This window comes from Haemaphysalis longicornis, unplaced genomic scaffold (genome assembly GCF_048455015.1).
Source record: "Haemaphysalis longicornis isolate Haplotype H1 unplaced genomic scaffold, Haemaphysalis longicornis Haplotype H1 scaffold_10, whole genome shotgun sequence".
In the NCBI taxonomy this organism is placed as follows: Eukaryota; Metazoa; Arthropoda; class Arachnida; order Ixodida; family Ixodidae; genus Haemaphysalis; species Haemaphysalis longicornis.
In genome coordinates, this window is record NW_027526204.1 from 101693301 (window position 1) to 101716856 (window position 23556).

Sequence of the window (23556 nt, forward strand, 5' to 3'; positions counted from 1 at the left end):
GTATTCGACACCACTTGCTCCTAGCCAAACCTGAGTTGAAATCAAGCGATAACCCTGACATAACATAAAGCTGTAGATTAATGTTTTTAGAACTACGACATCCCCCATCCCGATTCCCCCGTGCCAGTATTAACAGTACTCTAGTTTTGCGTTACCTCGTGGAAATGAGAGAAAATGGCGAAGTGAAACGTCTGGCATACGGCAGTTGCGTGGCATCCTTGTACAGGACATCGCTTCCGTGGGTATCAAGGAAAGCGCCTCGCGCCAACCGTTGGCAGTATCGCCCTGTAGGACACTGTGCCGGTTGGACATGGTACTAAACGTGTTCACCTGCGATACAACGCATCTCGCCACTCTACGCACAGCAAAAATTAAGTTCACAACAAATTAGGAAGCAAAAACGAATGCAAATGCGCAACACTAAAACACGTGAAGGGTGTTTTTTAGCAGTCAAACTTCACGCGCGCGTTTCCAAACTCTACAAGGACTGTATCACCGAGCAATGGCATGTGCCATTTTCCGAGGGCGCTACAGAAAAGGTTTTTGAGAAAGAATAACATTTTCATAACTACTTTGCACACTGTGCCTAAATAACTGTGGTTCAGAAATAAATCTCGTTCGTAAAATATAAATATTCTTTTATGTTGAATAAAACTTGTTTTTTTTTTGTTATTTGTGTTTGTTCCTTCCACACCTGGTCGCGCTTCAATCGCCACTCCCATAACTCCCCGCGTTGATATCGCTAGCATTAGGTTCTGAACCGCTCTTCTCCCAAAGCTTCGCTCGCTACCAGTTGCATTTATCTTGGTGCCGCTCCGTGCTTCCAGACGCGAAGGAAAGTGTGAAAGCGTTTATAGAAAGTGTTGCAGGGTGCCTCTAAGGCTTAAGCGTTTAATATCTTTTAATGCAGTATATGCTGCATATACTGCTAGCTGTAAACGTTTGTAAGGTGTCTTCACGTAGAGGTAGACGATTGTAGCTGTTTCAGGCTGTTTCAAGACGTCTACAAGACAACTTGTGTTTTATGGTAGGTGAGGTACGAACAGTTTTAAATATATTTTAATGGAATATGTGTGGTGCAAACCCGTGTTTCGAATTATATAGAATCTCCCGAAAAAAGTTTAATTTGCACGATCCGGGCAGCGTGCTGGGAAACGAAACTGCTGCGATAAAGCGTAGGCCGCTGCCACAAGTTTAATTCGCTCTGCTCTGAGAGGTGGTATGAATACCGAAGGGGGACACCATGATGATCCTGGTGATTACTAGCGATCCGAGAAACCATAGGAAGCCACTGGCGATGGCGAAGGATTGGGGCGATGTTCGCAGAGTGCTCTCCGTAGGGGCAGCCAAGTGCTGGCGGTCGCGGCCTGAAAGTTCAAAAAGCTGAAGAGCAGATCCAGAGGAGGTCCAACTAAGCTTTCACCTTTGCATTCTTAGAAATATTATCCTCTCTCTCTCTCTCTCTCTCTCTCTCTCTCTCTCTCTCTCTCTCTCTCTCTCTCTCTCTCTCTCTCTCTCTCTCTCTCTCTCTCTCTCTCTCTCTCTATGCTTAATATTTTTGGTTTTCCGAAGTAAATGTGGAAGAAAGGAAATTTATCCTGAAATTTTGTTGCCAACGCAAACCTTTGGCTTTACCGGAATGATTATTTCCCGTTTAGTTTCGCTCGTCCCTTACCTCCAGTTGAGGGGCCATCGTCATACAGCCTAGCTCCTTTTTCGTCACATTCCGTCGCCAGCCTTCAGCCAATCAGGACCGGGTCGGGTCTAAACTGAGATATTTTCAAACGGACATAATATTGCCTCTGTATTTTTAGGACCCCGAATTATTTTGAAGGGAAACGCCTGTAAAACGCCTTTTTGCGATACAGCTACGGTGGCAAAATACATAGTATGCAACCAAATGAGGGATAATATGGCAGTGTCTGGAACGTTCGAAAATCGTTTCGATCGTATTTGAGGTTTGCAAAAAGCCTCCTTGTTAGCTCACTTTCATTCCTTTGAGACAGTCGAAAATGAGTTCCGTTTCATAAAGGAATGATTGGAACGAATGCTCGCATGTCTGGATTCACTATTTTTACCGCAGGAACATCCTTCCGATAGTCGGGGCAGTGATCCTGGTCGTCGGAGCCCTACTGGCCGTCGTCGTGAGCCTGCTTGTCATTGGGCGCCCAGCCACTACGTTGGTAAGTAAGTAGCGCCTTCACAATAGCTCATCTCGGGGCTTTTACAGCGTACTGAGCTTCTAAGAAAGCGCTCTGAGGAGTGTGGGCTTAGACTCGCTGTATATTAGCCATCGCCATCATCGTGGTTGTCTGCATAGTTATCATTGCATTGAGAGCATCGTTGCATACTCATCCGAGCATAATGCATTCGTGATATTTACTTCAGCTGCCGAACAAAGCCTCTTACGAAGACCTTTAACCACTCCAAACAAGTGTCACACAATCCATTTTTTGTCTTTATTTACACCCGACAGGAAATTTTCGCTGTCTATTACTGACAACATTACGTTTACGCAAAAACACAATAAAACACCCACAAAGGGTGTTTAATTGTTTATAGCCCTCCTTCAAACCCGAAACACATGATATATGTAGTGTTAGAGAGGGCGTTGTAACCAACAAATGCAATATGCATTGCGGGTCAGCCAGAGCATTATGAACTACAAAACTTCCTCTCACGCGGTGTGTTCTTGGGGTTTTTGTGAGATTAAGAGGTGTTAATAGAAACTTAAAAGACCCCTTAAAGGAGCCATGAAGAGAAAACGCAAGTTTGATTCATTCAGAAGATTGCCTCGTTGGAATCATACTGACACCAATTTTAACGTAAACTTCGCTCAAATAAGCTACATAATTTGGAAAAAGGGAATTGCCATGCGACCCACCTGCTCATTTCCAGCAACAGAACCTATGATGTCATACAAGCCAGCTCTGCGATTGGCGGAGGCCGGCACAAGCAGACGCAAATTAGGTAGAGCTTATAAGCTAGCCGAACGAGCGATTTCCGCTTAAATTTAGGGCACATTCTTTATAAAAAAATAATAAGAATGGTGGGACAAACACTGGAAGTTACGAAAGCACATGTAAACATAAAAGTACTGATGCGTACTGCTGTTGGTACTGCGCGTACTATGCTTGGTTTAGCTGCACTACACTGCGGGGCTTCGTTACTTTCTAGTTCACTGTAGCATCGGGGTTGTCTCGGGCGACACTAGCCGATTGACGCAAGCAACGGTGTCTTACGTCACCATATTTGTCGAGCGAGCACTGTTTCAGCAAACAAATGTTTTCTCCCAGAACAAAAACAAGCCAGGTTTAAATACCGTCAAAACAAACCAAAAGAAGAAAACGGCTTGCCACGGCATGGTGGTGCCATCTAGGTTCAGTAACGTAAGAAACGCGGGAACTCCACCGTAGGGTGCCTCGAGACCAGCACCACCGTACAGGGTGGAGACACCCTTTGAACGGTCCCGTACCGCCGCAATTGGGGCAACGTGTTTAACGCGTTGTTCTTTTCGTTTCCCGCAAGACCTAGAACGCGAAACAAACGAGATGATTCAAACTTCGCTAGTAAACCGCGTTGCGGCGATAATTTTAGCGCGGTTTTGACACAATGACTTGCTTCGGCGGCGAGCCAGTGACCCAAAATGGCGGGGCCAGCGTATACGTGTCTCTAGCCTGTACGGCGGACGCGTGAATAAAGGTATCCTAGGCTGCAGAGCGGCATAGAGTTTCATACTATATACCAGAGGGAAATCTGGGGCTGCAACCGCAAGCCGCCGCGGGTGGCGCCATTGCAGCTGGCGACGTTCCTCGCCTACTTGGCTTAGCTAGCCGTTCGGCTTCTTTTTTGTCTCGAAGCCAGGAAGGTAACATTTTTTTTTCTGCATCGTGCATAAGGCTTCTAAATAATTACTGACAGGTAAATGTTTCTGGAAGTTCAATTTTGCAATAACAAAACAAATTTCAATAATCTTTTAGCGTAATATTGTCGCGTTTTTACAGCCAGATGCAACTTGTCAGCCTGTTCAGGAGCCATGCCAAGGACAAGTGGAACGTGACTGCCCGGTACATGACGGCACGCTCGCTCAAGCGCGGCTCCCCTAGATAGTGGCGCCAGATTTCCCTCTAATGTATATTAGTATGAAACTCTATGCAGAGCGGTCGGTTCCTGTGATGTCATTGCAGACCACAAAAACAAACCATTTAGCGGGAAATTCAAAATTTTAACTTATATTGAATAATTTCTCAGTGAATAAAGCATCGTTTGTATTCGGACAAGCGCTGCAGGGGCACAATAAAACACGAAATCTTTCGAATAAAACCAACTTACATTTTCTCTTCATGGCTCCTTTAAGGGTGTACACCAACGCAGTATGTACGTTCCGGAATGTATCTTACACTCGCGCATGTCGAGGACACCGCCTTGCTTGAGGAAGCAGTACACGCTTCTGGGTTGTCCATGCTTCAGGTGTCCACCACATCAGGCGAATTCATCGGCAAGAAGGTCACGCTGTATGGCTTCGAAGTGTACCGCTGGCTGGGCATACCATACGCCGAAAGCACAGCGGGCAAGAACCGCTTCCGCAAGCCCCGCCCGATTACCGAAAAGCAGCGCATCTTGGCCCAGGAGCCACGGCCTCCGTGCCCTCAGTTGGTGAAACACACAGTGGTCGGCAGCGAAGACTGCCTTCACATGAATGTGTGGGCACCGAAATGGAGGTCGGGAGCCGTGTTAAAGAGAACCCTAGTGTTGGCGTCCGTCAGCTACTGGTTCCAGAGGGGATCCAACAACTACCCCGACTGGGCCGAGCTAGCAGCGAAAGGTAACACCTCCCTAAGCTACAGGTCATTGACGGCGGTGCACTTTAGACAAATGTCGCGATATTGCTTGCAACAAATTCAGGGATAACATGTTATATGGCGCAACTCGGCGTTGAAACTTCAAATTTTTAAAGTTTGTGTCAATATCGGGAAGGGTTGAAAACTGTGCTATATAAACTTGACTTGACTCAATTTGGAAGCGAGGTCACAAATAAGAATAACTGATAAACTGCTCTCTTGCTTTAATTAGCGAGCGAACATAGTTGCCAAACGGAAATAAATTGGCATGCTGCAGGGATGAGGCATGCTGTGGTCATGTAGTGTTTTGGAGCTTTCGCAGCCCGTAGAGATGCGTGTAGAGAGGGGCATATAAACAGCCGTATCTACGCAGCTTACAGCCTGAAAATTTTGTAATTTATTCTCACTTAATATCACTTGGTGGCTAGTGAGTTGGTTCATGACAGACGACGGAATTACACTGCGTGAGAAGAGGACGAACTTAAGAGGGTTAGGGGACGAGCGCAACTTGCAGCTTTTTCTTTTGCATGAAATGAAAACACCCATATATGCTCCCCGCCAGTGTCACCCGCAAGCCAATCAACAGCTCCACCACTTGTTTAGGCGTAGCCAAAATCAGATGGCAATCACAATAAAGCAATTCGATAAAATGTGGTAAACATAGCAGTACACACCATCAAATAGATTCAGTATAGAAAGTAAACAAACCTTATAAAATCAACACTTGTCATTCTTTGGACAAATGATTAAAACCAGAGCCAGAAAGGCCTAGAAGCACGAAATGGTAACAGGGGGGGGGGGACACGAACGGGGTGAACAAAGTAGGGGGTACGTTTCCAAAACTTTCTACACTGACTCTGTTTTCTGGTTCCTATTGTTTGCTTTGGCCCGTTTTATGGACTTGTTCCCTTTGTAGTGTTTGACCTGTCATTTTGTTTTCGCCGAAAGCAGTAGTGCGGCTGTTGATTGGCTTGCGGCTGATACTGGTGGGATGTATGTGTTGCGCCCTTCCAGTCGGCCTCATGATATCGCCCTCGCGTTTCGTGCAGTAATCCTTCATTACTTTCAATCGTTTACGCGCATCCCAAGGGCCTTCTGATTTTTTCCACGGCGAGATTTGCTTGTTGTTTTATTGAGCTCATTCTTGCACACTGTTCATATATTCATAAGGACGTCTTTGGATTTGGACTCCTGCAACCTATTGCAAATGTCAGCGGAGATGCCCCGTTGCCCCTGCTTGAAAAACCACGACCACGCTCTGTGTGATTTCTGGTGTACAAAGCACAAAATAGATATACCAATAATAGTCTTTAATTGTACCCGTGACGTTAGCCTGGCAAAGGTGCCTAGCTTGTTAAAACAGGAATTGTTCCACAGGGAGTACACGCCGTGAAGACATTGCGTGCGGGCACATTTGGAAAATATTTAGAGACACTCTGCGTTCAAGCAGGGCATGCGTGCATGCCTGTGGAAGGCACCTATTAAAGGAACTAGAAAAAAAGCACTCCTAATGAACACCCGTAATCTCTTAAGACAAACGTCGGCTGCATACCCGCAGCTTTGGGCAAAACATTCCTCCTAACGCCAAGACTCTGACAGATGACCTTCCAGCCGTGATACGGCGTGGTGTGGCAAGCCGGTGTCTTATTAATATGTATTAAGTAGAAATTAAGATATGACGATTAAAGTTGAAGTTTTAGATTGGTTAAATGTCTGATGAATTGAAGGTAAAGCAAGCGGAGGTGATATGTCTGAAGACTGAATGGGGAAGCGTGGAGGGAGTCACGTGGTTTCTTCACGCTCATCGAAGGCTACTGGCAACCGCGTCCTAACAACGGCTGCCGAAGGCCGTACGGCCGTACGGCACAGCGCGCGACAGCTTGTAGCTCATGGTTGGCAGGTGGAGACGACGTCGACGACGAAGGAGCCAGAGAAGGCGGATGCGGTGGCGCGTGCGTGCAATGATGATGATGATGAAAGAACTTTATTATAGTCGTCACTGTTAAGACACTGCTTGCAAACTATCCCCAGAAATGGACACGTCTGAGAATAGCAAAGTGGCTTTACCAAACGTCACGGCAGGTCCTCTCCTAAGCAATCTTTCCTCCATGGTGAAGGCGCTTCGCCATTTTCGGAGGTCGCCTTTTAGTGCTTGTATTTTTCATGCACCCACCGCCATTCCGCTTTCACTCGGTCCCCTGTCGTCTACTTCGTATCCGCCTGCGGACCATTGGCTACACGCTGAGGCGCGCAGTTCCGTTTTGCCTCGGTGGGCCGGCATTGGGTGCCGTTGCTGGGATGCGGTGGCCAGTGACCTGTGATGAGCGAGGCAGAACCACGGGACTTCCTCCACGCTTCTCTCAATGCACCCGTGGCCCCATGGCCTCTCCTAAGCTTTTTAATGCTCCATGTCACTGTCCGAACAGATTTCCGGCGAACAGTACGAAGGCGTGAAATAAAAGCGCATTCCACAAACCTTCGCCGAATTCACCATGAGAAGAGTGGGAGGGGAGGGAAGAGCTTCATGGGTTTGAGCGGAGAAGGATAAAGTACACGGCACGGTCAGAGGAATATCTTTTGTCGACATTTGCATTAAAGAAGGAGGATACGCTGCATTTTTTTTACGATTCCGCTTTCCCGTGAAATCGAAACAGCCGGCGTAGTGGTGATGTCTCCCAACGTGCGACTTGGCGTGCTCGGATTCCTGCACCCGAACAATAGCGTCGAGAAGGACGTGGCAAAAGAGGACGCCAAGGAGGCCGTTAAGTGGGCGGTCGCCAACGCCGCTGCCTTCGGTGCCCGCCCGGACGGGGTCGTGCTCGTTGGCCACGGTTCGGGCGCGTACATGCTGATCGAGGCGGCTACGAGCCTCAACATCAGCTGCAGCCGAGCCATCTTGGAGGGTCCTGTGCCTGGCGCCTTGTGGCCTTTCAACACGGTGCGCTCACGATTTCCACCAGTCTCAGCTGGATTTCTTCGACATTTACCAGGCTTGCGTTTCACGTCCGATGTTACACGTCCAACCGAGATCCGCCTTGTCCCGCCTGTCGCGAGGCGTAACCCTACAAAGATGGTGAAACAAAACAGGGTGCTTAATGATGGTGGACCCTAGCTCAGCGCTTATTTCTCTTCCATTATTCAGGGTCTTGCCCTCACATGGCCTGTTTTCGAGAATGACCGTGGCAGCTACATCGGGCTCGTTAAGTTGCCAAATCTAAAACTATACGTGGGGACGTTTGCAAAGCAAGGCAATGTTTGTAAAAAGTACGTCGCTGTTTTCACGTTTCCCGTGAGACGCTCTTCGATGCAACGGGAGAGCTTCGCTAGACGAAATACAGTTAAACCTGGATGTAACGAAGGTGACGAAAATTCACAATTTTTCGTTGCATCCAGGTTTTCGTTACATCAGTGAAGGTGAACGCACCCTTCGTGGATTTATTTCACAGCGAGAAACCGCGTGAGTTGCGACTCCTGCTCGCACACAAGCTTACGCATTACACGGCGCTCAAAAGAAGCAAGCTCACTTACACCTCTTTAACAAATGTAACTTAAGTATAACCTTTGCCTATTGACACTTTTAAACGCCTTAACACGTTACAAGAAACAGACTTATCCTGAAAGTGTGCCTTTTTGCGAACTCGGTGCTGGTTACCGCACTCACGATGTTATTTCTGATATTTCAATTGCCAAGAGTTGCCGGAATGTTCGCAAATTCAAAAGTACTGCTCGAATCCTGTTTCTTTCCGCGAATGAGTTATCATTACAATGATGCAAATTTGTATGTTAAGTACTAGAAGTGCCATCTTTGTCCTCGTGTTTCATGGTATTGGTTTATGTGGCCTGAGCTGGTGTGGGCTCTTACTAAAAATTATGACGTGATTGCTATATATTACGTTATTCTACGGGTTTTGTAGTGAAATGTTTTTTTTTTTACTCTCTTCATATGTCTGAAGACTATTTGTATATTGTATGCCGTTTTGTGCACTACAGCTGCTTCTGTTGCTGCTCAAGCGGGGTGAAGCCTTGAGGGTATACCTCCTTTTGCTTTGCCTCGCCGTCATTTCTGTATTGTATGCCCAAACGAACAATAAATACAAAAAATAGAAATACGATTGTTGAGAAGGTGCTAGCTTGGACACTATACCAGCCGGTAACATTCTTCTTTCTCGGCACCGCAGGCGGCATTTCAAATTTTGCGCGTTTCTTGAAAAGACAAAAAACTTTTCGTTTTCTAGCAGCAGCACTCATTACCGACGAACCGATGCCACAGAAAGAAGTGGAGACGCGCGACTACACGCCGACGAAACGGCCTAGCACCTTAAACCTTATGTCTGGAACCGAAACCGAACTCCCACGCGGAAACGCATAGTAGTTTGCAGTGCGGGCACAAAACATGAATAAAAATAAACAAGCCGTGAAGGCTAGTTACCCTTGATAGCTGGTGTGGCGGTTACGCTGCAAAACTTAAACCACGAGTGACGGCTACGTTAGCCACGGCAAGGTGCTAGCCCCCTTCGTTCATCATCGCCATCTTCGCCGTCATCATCACCATCATGACGTTTCGCATTTAGACGATCACCGACGTTTTCGTCGCTCCCAGCTGATTACGGTAGTGCTAGTACACGGTAAATGAGCTCATTTCTCCGGCCGATGTTTGACAGAAAAGTGCAAAAAACAATGACTGATCAGTTCGCCGACTTCGTTACATCAAGGTTAGCCGCAGCGATATTCCGTTACACACTGGTCGCCAACACATGTGCTTGAATGGGGATGGCAATGAGGAATTGAGAAACTTCGTTAAATAAAAGGAATTCGTTACACAGAGATTCTCTTACATCTAGGTTTAACTGTATTTGCCACTGTTCCACTCGGCCCGAGGAAAACTTTTCCTCTCACCTCTCGATGTCGTCCGTCGAGGAACGTCGTTTGGATAACTCCGTTTAGCCTTTCTGTTCGTGCAGCACAAAATTGTTCATTCTATATGGGTGAGAGTAGTGCGAAGACATAGTTTCATACCAATATATACGAGAGAGAAATGTGGGGCTTCAATTGTGCGCCCTCAAGATCGCCAAAATGGCACCTAGAAGCGGTCCTCTTTATCTTGGCTTGGCTACACGGCTTCTTGCTGCTCATGGAGACAAAAACAACAAATTAGATAACATTTTTATTCGTTCTCGTCTAGCAGTGATTTGAAAAAAATGTGAAATCTTTTGAGGATACACTCTTATGTCGACAAAATACGTTTAAAAATCTTCTAAAACTTTACCATCTCTTGCTAAAGAAAGTTTAAAGAAACGCAAAGGACTTTTATCTGGCCAGAAGTGTGCCTAAAGTGCGTCAAACCCTTCGCTAAATGTTCATCAGACCTTCGCTGAAAGTCCGTCCAATCGATCGTTAAACCTTCAAACACCGAAATCGCAAAGAACGAACCCATACGGGGATATTTCGCGCACTAAGCAAATGCATCTACGAACGATATAATTATTAATCGATGCGGGATTTACGCAATCAGAGGTAACTATTCGAACTCCTGCCTAATGATTGATGCGTGTATCGTCTTAGCTAAAATTGTTGCTTTTCGCGATTTTCAAGCGACCGTGTTTACACAACGGAAGCGAGGTTTCACGCACGCGCCGTGTGTTCAATATCAGATCTTTTTGGTACACCAACCGGTGTGAGGGTAAATGCATTAGTTTTTACATGACACCATCGGGCCCACTCAAAGCTTTCGCTGTAACAATAATTTGTATTGTAGATTCTTGTACCCACAGAGAACAACTGGGCGTGTTCTTGGGCAACGCCAACTAAAGATGGAACTGTTCTCTGCGGCACATAAGACACAATCGCTTAAGCATGGTTGGCATGGACACTCCCGCCGTATGTCTTTCCAGTGGATATCAGTATGAAACCCTAGGGTACAGGCGGAGGTCGGTGGTTTTGCGGGAGAATGGTAATTTAAACTTGAGGTTGTCGGGTTATGCCGAAAGGCCACGCTAGGGAAAAGTGATTAAGGTGTATGGGCTGGCTAGGGCGGACTTAGCGGTCATGATGCGGCAGTTACACGTAAGCATTACGAGACGAAAGTCCGTCTACGGTAGTCCACACACTATATAGAACGTACCAGCGAGCGTCCAGCTACATTGGCATTTACTGTCATTATCGCCCCAAAATTCTGCAGCAAAAAAAAAATGGAAAGCTCATAATAGCGCGTAAGATCTGAAGGTAGCGGTGCGGTCCGCAACCTTAACGACCTTAACGAAGATTTAAGTCTACGATAGCAGCCAATTTGCTACTTCTTTATTACCGCAACGACATTTGCTCCACCATTGTTACTATAAGTGTTAGCTTCTTTCATTTTTTTTCTAAGTGATAATAATTGGATATCACCTTTGTGGCGGCGTACGAATTGACGCGTCCTTCTCGTTCCCAGGAACTGTTGCCTCGTTTACAGCGAACGCTGGAGTTTCTTTTGCCAATGTTGGCGAATATTTCTAAGTCGATATGCCTGGCTTGAAAAGAGTGTGCCGGGGTAGGGTGGGCGGTCGTCGCGAGGCGCGCTCACACGAGCGCTAGAAGCTTCCTTAATTCTGCAAACGGCAGGCGGTCACCGCAAGCGCCGCGTTGACGCGCGCGCGCTCGGCAATTACATGGTATTTTCAACTGCAGACACAAAAATTACGATTTGATACACGGCTTTGCTGTTAACAAAACGATTATCTAGTCTCCCAGAAATGTAAAATTGTGAAACCACAACACGTACGCCAAGGGCCACGGGTCGTTTAGGGCAACGTAAAACCAGTGTTCAATTTTATTCGGGCAACTTTGAAGTTACACGAGAGGTATAATGTTTTATCTTCACGTCTGTCCACATTTTCTCAGTACTTCCCGCGTGCAGGGAAAGTCTAGGTTTCCTTTCCAGAACACCGTGCCAACTATTTCACGGCTGTTTCATCCCGCATAAGGGCTTAACTGCACGAGTAATTCTTGCGGGACATAAAAAAAATAAGTACCGTGGTGCCCGTAGTAACCCTGAAAAGAAAATGTCGGTAAAGTAAAACGATAATGAAAATTAAACCGGGACATGCGAGGTTCCCGAACGCGGGTGCTGTAGGAATCACTACGCAACTTCAGGTGTGTTTAAACGAAGCTTTTCTTTGTCTCACTGACGGCTACCGTCCCGTCGTTAAAACGCACTGCAGCAATGTGGACTTTGCATAATAGGTTTTACAAAACAATGATGATGTCCAGCGGAGGCACACGAAGCAGATGAATTTGGATTGTCGTATGAGTTTGGACGGAATTTCAACGTGGTCGAAATTCAGTCCGAACTCGTACGACAAGCGAACAATGAGTCATAAGGAAGCTCGGCGTTCCACTATTGTCCTGGTTAGACGGCGGGAAGAATGATTTTTTCACAGCGCAGCAGCTGTTCAAACTTTCTTCTGTCTGTGCGGATTGTTGAGAGGAAATTCTGCCGGCCAAGTGGAGAGGGCAAAAATGACGGGCCAAAAAATCTGAGAATAAGAGCGAGGACGCACGAGGCCCAAGAGCAGGTGTCGGGAGTGCGCGCCTCTAAGAATACGGGGACGGGAAGATCCCCAGAATCGCATCCGGTGTGATTCCCAAGACCTGCCAAACCCGGAAAACAATTGGGATTCCCGGGAGGCTTACACCGTTAAACCGTCAAGCTAACCCCTGGGCGACCCCAAATGCCGAGGGGTGCTATGTTGGCAGCACCGGGACGCAATAACATGACCTCGCCACTGGAAAGACAAGAACGCATCCCGTGGTCGGAATCGAAAATGGGTCCCTCGTATTATAAAGCCGGCGTCCATCCGATAACGCGCTATCGTCGCACTCTAGGTGCTCAGCCTTTACTTTGTGATCGCAGCGCAGGCGTTGACTTTGGAATTTAATTTGGACTCGGAATTCAGTTTGAAGACTTCAGGAGGGCGGATTTTGGGCTTTTACTTAACCCAGCTTGTATGGAGGAAGCTTCAGTCTCAAACCATTTTTCTCTTAAGAACCAGACAGACCAAAGATAAGCCAAGTTAAAGTTAGTGAAGACCACCAGCTCCACTGATTCCCAGTCTTCGCATCTCAATTGCGATAGCGGCTGAATTTTTATACCCTAGAATTTGTTGCCAATGCCGCTTTGGAATGCCCAAAAGCTGCACAAAACTGCTCTGGACAGTCAAATAAAAGAGACCCTATGTTTTAAAGCTTGTGTCCCTCTCTGCGCGACACTACGAGTATTTATTTATTTGAGGCCCCAGAGATGACGAGAAAGCCCGTGTAACCACGATCGCTTCCCATTTCATTTTCTCTCCGGCTGAAAGACCGCCGTCGAAGCCTTTGTAACGATAGTAACTGCATTTTGTGTACTACCATACTCTTATATTAGGTTCGAGTCCGTGCGCATAGCATTTAAAATCGCAAAAAATAACACACACACACACACACACACACACACACACACACACACACACACACACACACACACACACACACACGCACACGCACACGCACACGCACACGCACACGCACACGCACACGCGCACGCACACGCGCACGCACGCACGCACGCACGCACGCACGCGCACGCACACGCACACGCACACGCACACGCACACGCACACACAGACACACACACACACACACACACACACACACACACACACAGGATTCGAGTGTGTCTGGTAGATCAGAAAGAGTTAGTGTCAGTCGTCTTACCCATTGGGCTACGACCTTGAGTTAGTAAGTCAACCGGCTTACTCCAACCCGAAAGTCAACCGGCTTACTCCAATGCCTGTAACTGTGCGGAGCACCTTAGGACCTCCCAATGTCCGTCCGCGTCCATCAGCGCGCACACCACCATCAAGCGAAAATCAAGCGAAACTCGACTTGAGCCGCAGTTGCAGTTTCATTATACGGAATCAAGGTGCTCAAATCGAATCAAAGTTGGGGCGCAAATCGGATGTCACTCGGGGCGCAACTTGGATGTCATTTCGAGTCCCTGTACTCCGCACCCTCGCCATGATCCACGGAGTGGAGATGCTGCCATTTTTTGGTACTCAAGACACAATATAATTTTATATCTTCACACTGCCACATTATTCTACTCAGGGCGAGCTGGACCCTACAAAGGACCTGGCCAATGCTACCAACTGCATCGACTGGGGCAAACCTTCACTACGTTGCTTAAGGAACTCTTCTCTGGAGGTGCTGCTGCAAGCGGCTGCAAGGCTGAAGTTTCGCTTTGCACCTAGCTTGGCAGATCTACAACAGTTTTCAAAGGGACTGACTCTTCAAATACCTGAGGTCATTGCTGGCGTCGACACCAACCAGGTAATAGAGGCCAGATTCATTCGTAGAAATATCTTAAACCGGTCGCAAAGATCAAATAAGGTTTGGTTCATAAAAACAGTTTCGTCCCAATAACAGTGACAACCAATTCATCACAATCTTCTAATGAATATTCTATACATTACGAAAAATAGCTGAAGCAGTGCATGCACGGTCTAAAGAGCGGCGGCCTGGGCGCAGACTTGTTGGACGATGTGACGTCACTCGAAATTGCTGGCATTTTCGGACGAGTTTCTCCCCATGGCTTTCAATGGACCGGGCCGCATCGGCGAGCGCCGGAGCAGCTTTAAGGGTGAATTGCGCAATTAAGTGCAGAGCACTTTAGGGGCCGTTACTGGTGCCCCCCAGTAACACCAGTAAACACCAGTAACGACCGAAGAAGTAAGGAAGGCTTTGAAAGAAATGAAAGGGGGCAAAGCACCTGGTGAGGATCAGATAACAGCAGACCTCTTGAAGGATGGCGGAGAAATTGTCCTTGAAAAACTGGCAAACCTGTATACGCAATGCCTAATGACCGCAATGGTACCGGAATCTTGGAAGAACGCGAACATCATCCTAATTCATAAGAAAGGCGACATGAAGGACTTGAAAAATTACCGGCCGATCAGCTTACTGTCAGTCGTCTACAAGGTATTTACCAAGGTAATCGCTAACCGAATTTCTGCAACCTTAGATTTCAGTCAACCTAAAGAACAAGCAGGGTTCCGTAAAGGTTATTCAACAATGGACCATATTCAAACGATCAATCAGGTGATAGAGAAGTGCGCTGAGTATACTGAACCCCTATATATAGCCTTCATAGATTATGAGAAAGCATTTGACTCGGTCGAAACCCTAGCAGTCATTCAGGCATTACGGAACCAGGGGGTAGATGAGCATTATGTAAGAATACTAGAGGATATCTACAATGGGTCTACAGCTACGATCATCCTCCATAGGGAGAGCAGTAAAATACCTATAAGCAAGGGTGTCAGACAAGGAGACACAATCTCTCCAATGCTATTCACAGCATGTTTACAAGAAGTATTCAGAACGTTGGTTTGGGAACAGGTGGGAGTAAGGGTTAATGGAGAATACCTGAGTAACCTCAGATTTGCTGATGACGTTGCCTTGCTAAGTAGCTCGGGGGACGAATTGCAAAGCATGCTTTCCGCACTGGGCGAACAGAGTAGAACCGTGGGACTGAAAATTAATATGCAGAAAATAAAGTAATGATCAATAACCTCGGGACAGCACAGCGGTTTGACATAGGTGGCGAGGCAGTGGAAGTGGTAAGCGAATATATCTACTTAGGCCAAGTTGTGACCCCAGATCCAAACCATGAGGCAGAGATAATTAGAAGGATCAGAATGGGGTGGGGTGCATATGGCAGACATTCTCAGATAATGAATAGCAGCCTACCATTGTCGCTGAAGAAGAAAGTGTATGACAGCTGCATCTTACCGGTACTCACCCACGGGGCAGAAACTTGGAGGCTCACTAAGAGGGTTCAACTTAAATTGAGAACGACTCAGCGGGCAATGGAGCGGAAAATGATAGGTGTAACATTAAGGGACAGGAAGAGAGCGGAGTGGGTCAGGGAGCAAACTGGTGTTAAAGACATATTAGTAGAAATTAAGAAGAAGAAATGGACGTGGGCAGGACATGTAATGCGAAGGCAAGATAACCGCTGGTCATTAAGGGTAACAGAGTGGATCCCTAGAGAAGGCAAGCGCTGCAGGGGGCGGCAGAAAGTTAGATGGGCAGATGAGATAAAGAAGTTTGCGGGGATAAATTGGTCACAGTTGGCACAGGACCGAGGCAATTGGAGAATAATGGGAGAGGCCTTTGCCCTGCAGTGGGTGTAGATAGGCTGGTGATGATGATGATGATGACTTTAGGGGCTCGCCTTGTCGTCGTAGCTCCCTCGCTGGACCCAAGTAGAGCCCCACACGGCGTTCTGTCGTTGCGGCAATCGTCGCGGCGTAACCCAGAGGCTACGAAAGCCAAGCTGTTTAAACAGTCGTAAGCATTCGAAACTCTTGAACCGCTGACGCTTGTCATGCATCTCCCCGTTGTTTAGCACAAAGAAAATTGTAGGTGCATTTGAGGCAAAATATACGCAATTAACCGGCCGCGCCCGCGCGAGGAACGCTCGTTGGGTTGGTTTTTACGGTAGTAAACAAAAAAAAGTGGCAGTGCAAGGTCGGTGCGTGGGGGAGGAAAAGCAAGCACAAAATGAACAGAACTCTCGCAGGAGCAGTTTCAGGCCGGGGGCGCGCGAGCACTGGTAAGGAGGTAAATTGGAATTGCATTTGGTGGTAGCAGTGAGTGGATAACTGCGCAGCAGCCCATTATAGCGAATCACTGCTCTGCACTTCCGACAGCTTTCAAAAGGAGTGGAACGGCATTTTTTTTGAAGTGTCGCTGAGAATGAGCACTTATCAGACGCGTACACATTGTGTGCCAACCTTCAGAGACTACACAGTCCCAAAAAATGGCCCACAAAGCTTCTTAAAGCGCTGTTCTCACGGATGCCCATCGCCAAACCCCTGTTCTCAAGTTTCATACGGCATTTTTTTTTCTATTTCTATGTGCACAGAAACCATGCATACCTCGGGTTGCAATCTGGGGCTTGGAGGCCGCACAGGGGAAACTATTATGCTGCCCCCGGTAAGAAGTCAGAAGCGAAAGGCTTGCATGGCATTTCTAACCTCAAATGGGTTAGACAGCAACAAAGCAAGATCGCTTCCAGTTGGCATTTATTTTTTTTTAATTCACAGAACTCTTAAAGGCCCTCAATGAAGGGTATTACATAGGGGGGAAGGGGGGCGAGGTGGCATACACTCACTGAAAATACGCATGTTGAAAGCAGTATTATAAAAATAGAAAAAGACGGGAAAGAAAGATGGAGAAGAACGAAACAAGGAAACTTCGTTGCAATAAAAAATGAAGAAATATAGAAAAGAACAAAAAAAGAAAATTTAAGCACTACAAAATATGGCAGGAATGCAATGTGTTTTAGGAAAAATGATTATATCATAAACAAATCGCGCTTGCGCAAGAACGCACTTACAAATGATAAAAAGATTCTATATGGAACATGTTAAATGCAGTTAAATACACAAAAGCGATGAATGATAAAAAAAGAGAACAGCGGGGGGTGCACAACAACACATTTCAAGGAACAATGCAATTCAAATCATCGCAACGGCGAAGCAACTCTTGAAATTTAGTTATGTCCGGTTGGGTTGCTATATGTGAGGGTAAAACGGTCCAGTCAGTTATGGTGTGGGGCAGGAATGACTGTGCACACGAGTCCGAGTGACACAGTGGGCGCTTAGATTTGTTGGGATGATCCGTGCGTGGAAAAATGGCTGATGGAGGCTGAAAGAAATTGCTGTGAAGTGTTGGGTGGAAGTAGACTTTATGGAAAAGGAACAGGCGAGTATATGCTCGACGAACGCAAACCTTCCCCAGTTTAGCACGCTGTTTTAATGCTGTGACGCTAGAAAATGTAGAATAATCCGAAAGGATGAAGCGAACAGCATGGTTCTGTAACGACTCGAGGTTATTTGTGAGATATGCTTGATGAGGGTCCCAGATTGCAGAGGCATATTCTATTTTTAGCCTAATAAGGGTGACGTATGCAAGTCTTTTTACATGAGATGGGGCTTGTTTCAGATTACGCCTGAGCAAACCTAAAGAGCGGTTTGGTGAGGCAAGTTTGACGTTAATCTTCACACCCACCGACATAACATCTTCACTTCTTTCCTTTGCACCAGTTAAAAAAAAAGGCTGTGGCTAGCGTTCCGTCCAGACGGAACGATATACAAGTGCTAAAGTTCCGTCCAGACGGAGCGGAGCTCTGCGAATTATCCTTCCGTCCAGACGGAATACAACTGAGAGCATAGCGTTCCGTCCAGACGGAGCCGGCGTGAAATTTGTACAGTTCCGTCCAAACGAAAGGAAAACCGGCTTATTAGACTCCATGCTCACTCTTCTGATTTGGTGTAGAGGTTGCGCCTCGGATAGAGACGTTATTGTACCACGTTCGATTCCCCCCGGTCATGCTTTATTTTTTATTTTATCTTTTTTGCGTGGTTGTGCCAGCGTTTAGTTACAGCTAACTTCGTGCCCACTTTACAATTGACGCGGTGAGAGCAGTCGGACTTGATTTTGCACTCAACCGGCCGCTCCGCTACCGATCACTAGAGTCAAGGCCGACGTATACATCGCCAGAGTTCCCATCATCTGTAGTTCGTAATGGTGATCGCTAATTAACGTTTATTACCCGCCGCGGTGGCTCAGTGGCTAAGGCGTTGCGCTGCTGAGCACGAGGTCGCGGGTTCGATTTCCGGCCGCGGCGGCCGCTTTTCTGATGGAGGCGAAAAGCAAAAACGCCCGTGTGTACGAGATTTCGGCGCACGTTAAAGATCCCCAGGTGGTCAAAATTAATCCGGAGTCCTCCACTACGGCGCGCCTCATCGCCTGCGTTGCGTCGGCGCGTTAAACCCTACAATCAATCAATCAATCAATCAATCAATCAATTAACGTTTATTCTGCCTAGTGAATTAGCGGAAGCGGTTCATTTGGCTGGGTAAATATCAAGAAAGACCGCTCTCGCTGCTTGTTGTGAAGCGGGTGTGGTCGAGGTAGCGGAGTTCCGTTTGACGGAGTTAGTGTTTGTATGGAGACTCGGCGGAAGTAACCGCACGCAATTTTAACCACAGTTACTTAACCTTAACCGCGCTTTTTCAAACTGCGGTTTTGGCTGTTATACGCGAAATTTTAAGTGTGGTGACCGCGGTCACTTGGTTGTGAGCGCAACAAAAATAAATTAACACACTTTTAACTTCACAATAAAAAACAATATGGAAGCAGTGTAGACAAAAGGAAATATTGTTAAAACAGTCGCTTCAGACCCAAATACAACGCACTCGCGCGCGGCGAGATTTTGGAGAGAGTTTCCACAACAGCTCGCAACCGGCTTGGTTTTCTCGAGTTTGCTCGGTGTTGGGGACTTTAGGCTTAGCATCGCGGTGGATATTTGACCACCGCTATCTCTACAACTGCGAATTAAAATCCATAGCACAATTTTTCACCACACAAACATCCACTTTCTCACATGTGGAAGTTCTTTTCCGCGAATAATTTCGAAGAGTGGCGACAAACTAGCTGTTGCTGCCGTGGTCTGGGCCGGTTCGAGCCGCTTTCAGTGCCGTGCGGGCAGGCGCGCCGGCATGTTTGCAGGCACGGCCGACGTGCGCGCCGATCGTTTCCGAGTGCTGAAAACGCACCATGATTGCTTGCTTTGGCGAACGACGCGCGGAATTGACAAATTTAGCACTGATTTTGTCGTAGTTGATCGGGTGGATTGGGAAACGAGCCGCTGCTGACTGGCAGCCGCGCTGACTGCGAAAGCGACGCAAAGAACGCAAGCGCCTCTTGGGGGCAGCTTTGGAGCGCCCACTATTTGAGAACCTTACGTCTCCTCCGAACGCCAGGTGATTTTTTTTTCGCCTCCGCTGATGCGCCGCCACTTGCGTCCAAACTGACTGGTGCGATTTTGAGCACTGTGGCTTCTGGAACTGCGGTTAGCGATCGCCTTTGTTAATTTTTACCCAACCGGTCAAACCGCTCCCGCTCATTGACTAACCAGAGTCACATTTGGTTTATAATCACTCTCAATGGGATGATCGGCCGTCAAACGAACCGCCAAGCTCGACCACGCCCGCTTCACAACGAGCAGCGCGACCAGTCTTTCTTGATATTTACCCAGCCGAATGAACCGCTTCCGCTCATTGACTAGCCAGAATAACCGTTGATTAGTAATTACCATTACGAACTACAGATGATCGGAACTCTGGCGATGGATACGTGGGTCTTGGCTCTAGTGAGCAGCAGCGGAGGGTCCGGTTGAGTGCAAAATCAAGACCGACTGCTGTAAAGTGGGCACGACGTTAGCTGTTACTAAACGCTGGCACAACCACACACACAAAAAATAAAAAAACAAAGCATGATTGGGGGGAATCGAACGTGGTGCAATAGCGTCACTATCCCAGGCACAACCTCTACACCAAATCGGAAGAGTGAGCATGGGATCTAATCAGCCGGTTTTGCTTTCGTTTGGACGGAGCCGGCGGGAAATATATAATTTCCCGCCGCTCCGTCTGGACGGAACGCTACGCTCACAGTTGTATTCCGTCTGGACGGAAGAATAACCCGCAGAGCTCCGTTCCGTCTGCACGGAACTTTAGCATTTGTATATCGTTCCGTCTGGACGGAACGCTAGGAACAGCCTTAAAAAAAACCTTCTATCCACCCCGCCCATATTTAGCGTCCGGTCCTTCCGCGTCGCCGTCATGCAACTCGCCCTCCACCTCGAATGGTTGCTGACTTCTGATATGAATGAAACGGCTTTGAGCCGCTGGTTGCCATACTTTCATCTTATGAGAGTGTGTGGATTCGTTCGCGCAGGAATTATTAAGAGTGCGGAAAAACATCCAAGCTGCAGCCTCTGGTGAAAGGCAACTGCCGCTATGGTGTAGGTCTGGTTTCGCCAAATTGCGTAATACAGGCCTACAGGATAGTGAAACAGATGCAATGCTTACTGAAGCCGCAGTTTCTGCGCTCTTCCCGAGCAGAAAATATGCATTAGCCGTAGCGGCGAACGGTGGGGCTTCGGGGACGCTGGCGATGCGACGAAATGCGTTTGGTTCACTCTGAGTAACGTGAAACCAGATAATAGTAGAGAATTATAGCAAATCAGAAAACTGGTTCCGGTATGGTAACGTCTACCCTCTGGACGCCACCGCGCATGCGTAGAACCCTGCCATAAACCGGAGCGATTCGGTCGGACGGTACCGAGATGTACCGTGCCCTTCGGTCCAAAGTGGACGGCCGCTTTGGATGTGTTAGGTAAACGTACGCTTGGCTCATGCCTAGTCTAAAGTATTCTAAATATGAGATCGTTTACTAGAAAATTCAGGTTGCAACAATGGAAACCCGCGCGATTCTGACAGCTGAAGCAGCAAGCGAAACACGGTGGCGACCCAACTTCCACCAGATGGCACCTGTTTTCCATAAGTCTTACATTAATCCTAATGAGGTTTCTAAAATGCGGAGTCCGGCCTTCGTAAAATCTTTCAAATCTGTTCCTTTTAACGCTCAGTTAATCAGAAATAAAGAAATGCACCTAACTTAATTTTTGCTGCAGTTAGATGCATCTTTGGATGTAATTATGGTAACTGAAACTTGGTCGAAAAATGATTGTGATCTTATCCGTCTTCCTATGTACCAACCATTTTTTATAAACCACGATAATGGTCGCGGGGGTAGTGTTTGCCTGCAGTTTAAGAATGCTTGGGAACCGGACTTGCTACCGTTATTTACAGTATACATGTGCAACTACGAAGTGTTATCTGTATGTTCTGGAAGCACCCCTTTTTGCAGTGTGTTATGGTCCACAACAGGCCTCAGTCACAGCCCTTATTAGTTTCTTTGAATCTCTGCTATCATACTCCCGCGAAAAGCGATTAGACCTAGTATGTGGAGGGGACATCAACAATAATATGTTAAGTAATGATGTTTGAAATAGAAATTTTGGCTCGTTATTACAGGCAAATGCGTTTTCAAATGTCATTGATTTACCAACGCGCATGACGCAAAATTCTTCCACGTTACTACATTTGTTTATTACAAACAGGGTACAATCTGGAGTAATTAGCGGTGATATTAGTGACAACTTGCCGATATATTTGTTTTACAAAAGAGTTCAGAAAACATATTGGCAACACCCGTTCTTTTCAACCTATGTCTGAACATGCTCTTTCTTTATATATAGGCAAAATATAGCGCAAGTAAACTGGGATTTTATTCTGGAAGAAAATAATCATGAAAGAGCCTATGGAAAGTTAATAAGTGTTTTGAAGCCAATATACAAAGCAAGTTTTCCATTCAAAGTTGTGAAGAACAATTACCGAAATCTCGGAAGCCATGGATCACACAAGAACTGCTTTCTAAGATTTGGCTGAAAAACTCTTTGTATCACGCGTTTATGAAGGCTAAAGATGCGAATGACTTGCGTATCTTTAAGAATCTCCCTAATCACCTGAACAAGGAACTTAAGAAACCTAGAGCAGAAAATTGCTATGCAAAGCAGCTTGTTGCGTGCCAGGGTCACATTAATTTAACGTGGAAAAATCTAAACGATCTTCTAGGGAAACAAAGTTGGGAAAAAGAACTTTCCACACTCGCACTGAACGGGGAAGCTATGTGCGGCCAGAACTTGCTAATGCGTTTAATCGCCGCTTTGTAAGCGTTTTTAGGGAAGCGAAAGTGTTCAGTGACCTCCGAAACATTACTTCGATTGAAGCTACTCTTTCTTAGCCCGGTTGAGGAAGCTCAGGTGATGGGCACATTCAACACGCTAAACAACACGACATCTTGTGGCATTGATGAATTCCAAGTCAAACCAATTAAGTTTATTTTTGACGTTATTTCGCCGTGCATAACGCCCATCTCAACAAATGTTTCACTTATTCGTTGTTTCCTCGTGGTAGGCAACTTGCGCGTATATCAGTAACTTAGAAAAAGGGTGAAAGAAATGAATTCGGAAATTACAGGCCAATATCTATACTACCAATATTTTCAAAGCTGTTTCATAGGTGGTTCGTTAACTTTAAATCTAAGCAGTCCCTAATTACCAACTTGCAGTTTAGTTTCAGAAAAGAGTGTTCGACAGAGCTTGCGTTACTGGAAAAAAAAAGAACACATTCTAATGGAGCTTGACAAAACCAAAATAGTTATTGGCATCGATGTCGACTTTACGAAGGCTTTGGAAATCATAAACCATGAACGATTGCTGCGCAAGTTAGATCGTTGCGGATTAAGTGGACATGCATCTCCACTTGTAAAATATCTTAAATTCCGTAGGCAGGCAGTTGTAAACGGATTCTTATCCGATACACGGCCTGTTCACTGCAGTGGCTTCCCACAAGGCAGCATTTTGGGCCCGTTTCTTTTGAACATGTTTGTCAATGACATTTTGCGTGCTATACCCTTCGCAAAAGGTGTGTTACGCAGACTACACGAGCATATTTCTAGCTGGAGATAGTATAGGCGAATCGACAGAACACGAAAATGACGCCCTAGAAAAACTTGATAAATGCGCACGAAAGAACGCATTACAGACAAAAAGCTCAAAAACGAAAGACATCTTTATAGCAAAAGCGGAGAAGTCACATTAACAAGAGAGGTATGTTTTCAGCGTAGTCCCCTAGAAATAGTGCCATCGATTAAAACATTCGGCGTTATGGTAAATGAAAAACTATCCTGGGACGACCATAAAACCTATTTGGTAGCAAAC

The 23556-nt window shown here is 46.6% G+C and overlaps 1 protein-coding gene across 1 annotated transcript in view; it reads left to right on the forward strand.

Annotated features, from left to right (window-relative positions):
• The window catches only part of LOC144159988 (uncharacterized), a 53563-nt gene that overhangs the window by 11625 nt on the left and 18382 nt on the right, over positions 1-23556 (forward strand). The window contains exons 7-10 of the mRNA XM_077691615.1: positions 2084-2183; positions 4471-4825; positions 7496-7779; positions 13968-14189. Coding sequence (XP_077547741.1) covers positions 2084-2183; positions 4471-4825; positions 7496-7779; positions 13968-14189 — 961 coding nt within the window. The remainder of the gene's footprint in view (positions 1-2083; positions 2184-4470; positions 4826-7495; positions 7780-13967; positions 14190-23556) is intronic.